General features: G+C 42.5%; 1 protein-coding gene across 4 annotated transcripts in view; it reads left to right on the forward strand.

Moving 5' to 3' along the window:
- SBNO1 (strawberry notch homolog 1) overlaps nt 1-6,844 on the forward strand; it is a 34,279-nt gene extending 27,435 nt beyond the window's left edge. For all 4 annotated transcript variants that reach the window (XM_062636752.1, XM_062636751.1, XM_062636753.1 and 1 more), the window contains 4 exons: nt 91-228; nt 709-785; nt 1,455-1,648; nt 3,111-6,844. In XM_062636752.1, the coding sequence (XP_062492736.1) occupies nt 91-228; nt 709-785; nt 1,455-1,648; nt 3,111-3,253 (552 nt within the window). In that variant the 3' untranslated portion in view covers nt 3,254-6,844. The remainder of the gene's footprint in view (nt 1-90; nt 229-708; nt 786-1,454; nt 1,649-3,110) is intronic.

Below are 6,844 nucleotides of genomic sequence, written 5' to 3' on the forward strand. Positions count from 1 at the left end.
CAGACACGTGCTATTACTCTGAAGAGCACAATATAGAATCACTTAAGGCAGATACTGTCAGCATGTTAAAGTTGTTTTTTTTCTTTCCAGATAAGAAATAACAAGAAAACTGCTATCCTAGTAAAAGAAGTGAATCCTAAAAAGAAGCTTTTTTTAGTATACAGACCAAATACTGGGAAACAACTCAAACTCGAAACATGTGCAGACCTGAAAAAGAAATATAAGAAGGTAACCATTAAAGTTATGTTGGTTTTCAACTTAAAGGTTGAAAAGAAATATAAGGACTTTTTCTGTTTTTTATGTATCCTTCTGGCAAGTCAAAAACAGGGCTTATTTTTCCAAAGTGGAGCTTGTAAATGGGTCTTTTCAAGCAGATTTATGTGGTTTCTGCATTCCTATATCTGAAGCATTCTGAATATAAATAATGTGTGGTGTAGTAATGGAAAATGGGGGGGTTAGGGTCTAGTAAGGGGAAAAGTCTTACTTCTATGTAAGGTGTACAAACATGCTCTTAAATAAGCAGCTATGTACAGTGTGTTTTAAGCAACGAATCTGAATCTTCAGCTGATGTTTTAAATACTCTAATGCATTACTAGGGGTGGCAAAGATACCTTGACATTTACACAATTTTATGTGCGTGTTTTTGTTCTGTCTAAGTCTTGGTGTGTTTTACGTCATTGTGATTCCCCCTTTGAATGACTTTTCCAGGTTCCTTCTGAAGATGCTCTGCCACACTGGTTGGAGCAGTACAACTCTTCTGCGGATACCTGCACTCATGCTTACTGGTTAGTATTTGTATGCACACAGGTACTTAAACTGTTCACTTAAACTACTTCTGTCCTTCTATTACTCATGTGAAATCTTGTGTTTCTTGTCCTATGACCAGTCAAGTGACTCCACCTTTGAGTGGAACATGAAGCTTTGCGCTTGCCCTTAGGGTCCTAATTATATGTATTAGATGAGTGTGATTTATACATTAGCATTCCAGTGGAAGTATCATGAAATTGGCTTGTGCTGTATTATTGTGGTAGGATAGTTCAGATGTTATCTGGGGAGGAAATATTTATACTTCCTATGGAGATGAGCTGTGTGTCAGAAACAGCTGCTCTTGTGCTGCCTCTCGTGTGTCTGAACTTAGCAGCTGATGTCTTAATTCCTGAGGAGCAGCATGTAACGGGTAGAAGTTTCAGGTTAATATTGGAGTTTCTGAAACATACTGATCAGACCTTAGTTTCATAGCACTTGTCTGTACGCTTTGAAGACGTGGTCTCAAATTCTCAGAGCTTTACCATTAGAGGCATGCTGTAGATAAAGTATCCTTCCCTCAGTGTGAACTTGCAGCCTTTGCTCAACTCCGAATACGCGTTAAATAACTTGAAGTCTCATTCTGAAGGGAATTGGATGGTTTCTGTTTGCAGAATTCTTTTGAAAGCTTATTTTCCTCTCTGCTGTAGGAGAGGCAATTGTAAGAAGGCAGGCTTGGGATTAGTTTGTGAAGTGGGACTCCGCTGTCGGACTTACTACGTCCTGTGTGGTTCAGTATTGAGCGTCTGGACAAAAGTAGAAGGCGTTCTAGCCTCTGTGAGTGGTACCAATGTGAAAATGCAAATCGTTCGTCTAAGAACAGAAGATGGGCAGAGGATTGTAGGTAAGTGGCTTGTCTGGGCTTTATTTCCATCTTGGAGTAGAAAGTAGTTGTAACTTACAGGTTGCTCCGTGTTGAGAGTCAAGTAGGAGACCCTTATAAAGATGGCAGGGGGGTTGGAAACTGGATGATCGTAAGGTCCTTTCCAACCCTAACTATTCTATGCTTACGCCACAAAAGGCACCTCAAGTGTGTATGTTGGGGAGGGGCAGAAGCACTGCTGTTGATATTTATATTTGTAGTATAAACACTGTTTTCAGTCAGGTTAAAGAAGGAGGAAGTTGTTCCAAAGGGGAAGAAAAGCACCCAAACACTTATTCTCCCAGTTCTTCTGATTTACTAGGATCAAAAATGTCATATTTAGTCTATTCCAGCCAAGCCACCTTTGAAACCATGAGGGCTCCGCTCCCCCGCCCCCCACTCCTGGCAAAGAACAGTAAGCCCTTAAAATGTTGGGTTTTTTTCTTGTGTTTTGAGCTACTGAAAGTCACATTTAATGAATAGTTTAGGGTGACTTCAGGGTGATTCTGTCTTGGTCTCATTGCTGAACCTCTTAGTGAAGCCCTCACAGCGGGTACCTCGGAGGCTGAAACATCCCTACTTGTTTAAATGTGGACTTAAGTGGATGTGCAGCATCATGGCAGCTCCTGCTCCAGCAGTTTTCTAAGTCCAGAGAAAGGCCACGAGGATGATCAGGGGCTGGAGCACCTCCTGTATGAAGACAGGCTGAGGAAGTTGGGGCTGTTCAGCCTAGAGAAGAGAAGGCTGCGTGGAGACCTCATAGCAGCCTTCCAGTATCTGAAGGGGGCCTATAGGGATGCTGGGGAGGGACTCTTCATTAGGGACTGTAGTGATAGGACAAGGGGTAATGGGTTCAAACTGAAACAGGGGAAGTTTAGATTGGATATAAGGAGGAAATCCTTTCCTGTGAGGGTGGTGAGGCACTGGAATGGGTTGCCCAGGGAGGCTGTGAATGCTCCATCCCTGGCAGTGTTCAAGGCCAGGTGGGACAGGGCCTTGGGTGCCATGGTTTAGTGTGAGGTGTCCCTGCCCATGGCAGTGGGGTTGGAACTGGATGATCTTAAGGTCCTTTCCAACCCTAACTATTCTATGATTCTATGCTGAAAATAGGTACTTCCTATTTAAACTTTCATGGTGGTGTAACTCCTGAGAGACAGGAAAGCAAAAAGAGCTGACTTGTCATTTTATGTGGCAGCAAGTGATGTAAGAGGAAGCTCTGTCTTCAGGGGCAAAACGGCAACTTGTTTCTATGCTGTGTGACCTGAAGGATCAAGTGACTTGTGAAGATAATTATTGAGGAGCAGAACTTGTAGGTGTGCTTGATCAGACGTTGGGAACTCACTGGTGACATTGCACAAATGAAGTGGTGGAATCGTCAGCCTGAGGTTTTAATGAACCAACTGTTTGCATGCTCACAAAACACTTAATCTGTTGCTGTTTCCAGGTCTGATCATTCCTGCAAATTGTGTATCGCCCCTTGTAAACCTCCTGTCGACGTCAGACCAGTCGCAGCAGCTTGCAGTACAACAGCAGCAGATCTGGCAGCAGCATCACCCACAGAGCATCACCAATTTCAACAATGCATAAAGAGGACAAACTACAGGTGTTGACTTTGGTGTTTTGAGGAAAAGGCTGTAAAAGCATATCACTTGCATAAAAATCAGGGACAGATTCCAAAGAAATATAAATTTTTCAGTTCAGTTGTGTGCTCTCAAATACTTTGGGAATAAAGAGATCTTAAAAGGTTGGTAGAACTGAAAGCCAGCAGTTGTTTATGGTGGTGCATCTGTCTTTCCTTATGCTCTCTGTAGTGCTTCCTGTTTGCTTTTACTTTTGGCCTTTTAAGCTACAAAACCACAATTTGTTTGAAAATGCTTGAAAATCCCCAAGCAGGCTTTATTTTTGTCATACAGTGCTCAGGGTTTAACGCAGTGCATCAATGCCATTGCTGTGGGAGATATCCTTGAATGCATGTATTGAGTATATATATAGAAAAATATATATTGGGTTTTTTCTCTTCAATTTATAAGTTTCTAAAAGCATGAAACCTAGAAGTTGCACATCATGCATTCAGGTTCCTTCCCAGTTTCTGTTTGACAGTGCATGTCTTTGGAAACGGGCATGGACAGGATGAACACACAAGACAGGAATTCGGAGAGAAACACAATCTTAGTTGTACAGCATTGGTTATTGCATTTTTATAGTGTTTCTACCCAGGTGTGGCATTTTTTCTGGTTCTCTCCTGGGGGTTATATATTTGAGTCTACAACATGTTCTTTTTTGTGATAAAACATCTTAAATTAAACTTAGTTCCTTTTTAATGTATTAATGGTATTCCTCCTGTGTACTGCAAAGGCGGCTGGATGCCTCTTTTCCTTCAATTGAAGCATTTCCTGACTCCGAGGTGGTTACAGAAACTGAAGTGCAAATTCACTTCCATCTCGCACACAATCTTCTCTTTTTTACTTCATTAACGTAATTTAATTTGTCACTTGTAAGATGAAACCTACTTGAGCTGTAAATTAGAGAATGGGAAACACTTGAGGGTTCCGCTGTATGTGCTGTTTCTGTTACCCAGTAACTTGAATACTGTTTAATATGTTGTAAGACATTGTAGAGTTTATCTGGAGCTGTTTAAAAGAAATTGTAATGTACAAATGTGAATAGTCACTTATCTATAATATGGGTAAGTTTTGTTTTGCCTATAATAGTAGATGTTTATAAGAAAGTGAAGGACAATGTTTGTCATTTCTTGCTTGCACAGGTTGCACTATTGAAAAATTGAGATTGTATAAACCTGTCCAAAAAAAAACCCTACAAGATAATGATCTTGTAGATGTCAAATAAAAGTTATTGTACTAACAAGAAGTGGAGTCTTGTTTAGGCAATCGCTGTATGCCAAAAAGAACTAACAAGTCTGTACAATTGGAATTTGACAGGACTTGGCATGTTCCAGTCTGCTTGAACCAGGCTTCTGTCTCGCAGCCCTAATGTCTCAGCTGAACTCATTAATGAGGCAAGAAGTCAACTCTGCTTAAACCTGGATGCATGCTTTAAGTGAGGCTCCCCTGACAGAGCAGCACATCCACCATAGAGGTAGGGTATGTCACTTGGGTAAGGGTGAGCCAGATTCGAGGGTCGTGAAGAGGGAAGAAGGGAGCCAGAAGTTCCACAGCTTCAGGCTGAAGTGAGTCCCTTAGGTGAATTACTGCACTTGAGGTTCTGTTAATGCTGCCTGGGCTGGCACCAAAGGGTGCTGTTGCAGAGGGTCTGCCTGCTTTCCTCAGCTTCCAGCCTGGAGTGCTGGAGGGGATGAATCTCGGCACATGCTGCTCACTAAATACAGATCTAGAATAAATCAGCATGTTCCTCGTTGCTGTAGCACCTGCTCCACCTCTGTACAGTGCTTGCACTGCAGGCAATAGGTGTTCAGGAGGGTTTTAAGCTTGCAGTAGGGAGGGGAAGCTTGCCTGAGTGCTGTAAGGCCAGTAGGAGCTGACTGTGCCCTGGAAAACCCAGACACAGAGAGGGTGTGGGGGAGGACACTCGTGGGTTTCATACCCACCACTGGGTGTATTTGGCATCCAGTCCAGGAAGAGTGATGGGATGTTGACAGATTGGTGTTGCAGCAGAGAGTGCCAGTAATGGCAAGCTCTGTGTGTGCTTCGCTATCTCTCTAATTATTACTATTTGGTGTAGAAACTTTCCCTGTCTGAGATGGTAACATAACATTTAGGTCCTAATCCTCAGTGAGATGGCTCTAGAAGTGGTAGGTTCACAAACAGTGTTGTGTTGGTTTTAAATAAGTCATTATTTAAATACACTTCAGTTCCTCAGTGCTCTTCCAGCTTGTTGTACTAACTTTGGTTGTTGGGATGAGCAGTGAGTGGGATATCCTGTATGGATAATCAAGCCACACTGCTCTGGGTGTTGATAGCACATGCTCTTTGTTCACACCCACTTAAAACCCCATGGACTAGTGTCCCCTAGAGGGAAAAACCCAACAGCACTTAAGAGGATCCTTAAGAACTATTCCCATTCCAGAGCTCTCTTCCCTTACTTCCTCTCCTTTGCCTGCTCTGTGCTATTTGCCACCATCCATGCGTTGGCTTTGTCATTCAGTTACTAACACAGCTGCACCCACAGCTCTGGAGTGTTCTAACAACTTAAAGGTTAACATCAAACAGAAAAGAGCCTTCAAGCTACAGAAACATTTTTCCTCTTGAAAATTCCTGCTTGGTGGTTGGGGTGTGGTTTCTGGGTAGTCGTTTGTTCCTCATGTGAGCTCTGATAAAGCTTGGGGGAGAAAAGGGATATAAATAGCACTGGGGATGGGATAAGGAACAGCTCTGCAGTATCCTGCAGCATTGCTCAGAAGACAAACATCCTCAGAGGGAGGAAAGAGGAGAGACTTGACTGTCACATCATGCAAATTATGGTCTCTCTACTTCCTTCTTGTGGGCCATTGATCTGCTTTGTACAAATCACCACCTGAAATGGACTTAGAAAGTGTAGATGTGTCCTAACAGGGGCAAAGCTAAATGTAAACCAGTAGTAATTTCTGTACTGCGTTGAGTTTTGGAACTGTGCTGTAGGAGGGGAAGGTGCAGAATGGAGTTAACTTGGGAGCTGAAGGGATAAAATTCGGCGTTTTCTCTTTGAAGCTGTCCCTTGACAGCAGCTAAACTTTGACTTCTTAAATCGTTTCATACCTGAGCTGTGTCTGGCACAGGAACTGCAATTACAGCCCATTAAACCGCTCTCTGCGCAGCAAGTTTTCAGTTTGTTTTCCCCATCTCCGTGCAGTGCATTGGGAACACACCTCTTGTAAGGACTCGGAGTTGTCAGCGTGCAGTATTGCCTTTGTAAATGAAGAAAAGCTCTGCAACCTGTAAACATTTGTCAAGTGAATTACCAAGGGGGGGGGTTGTATCTTTCTGTTGCGTTTGGAACAAGCTTCATTCAGATGCCGTCGCAGTCTGTACATATATCGGGAGAGTATGTATGTATATAGAGATGTTAAAGGCTACTGAATTGTTGAATGTAAATAACTCTTGGTTTCCTTTTGTGTTTGTTTTTCCTTCATGACCTTCCCAAGATGTATTCCTATTTTCTCAACCTGCCAAACAGGCACTTTGTGTGTACTTGGAAATACATATAGAGCATATATAAACCTTC

Source organism: Pezoporus occidentalis, unplaced genomic scaffold (assembly GCF_034315485.1).
Source record: "Pezoporus occidentalis ecotype Australia unplaced genomic scaffold, CSIRO_AGI_Poc_V1 ctg492, whole genome shotgun sequence".
Taxonomy (NCBI): domain Eukaryota; kingdom Metazoa; phylum Chordata; class Aves; order Psittaciformes; family Psittacidae; genus Pezoporus; species Pezoporus occidentalis.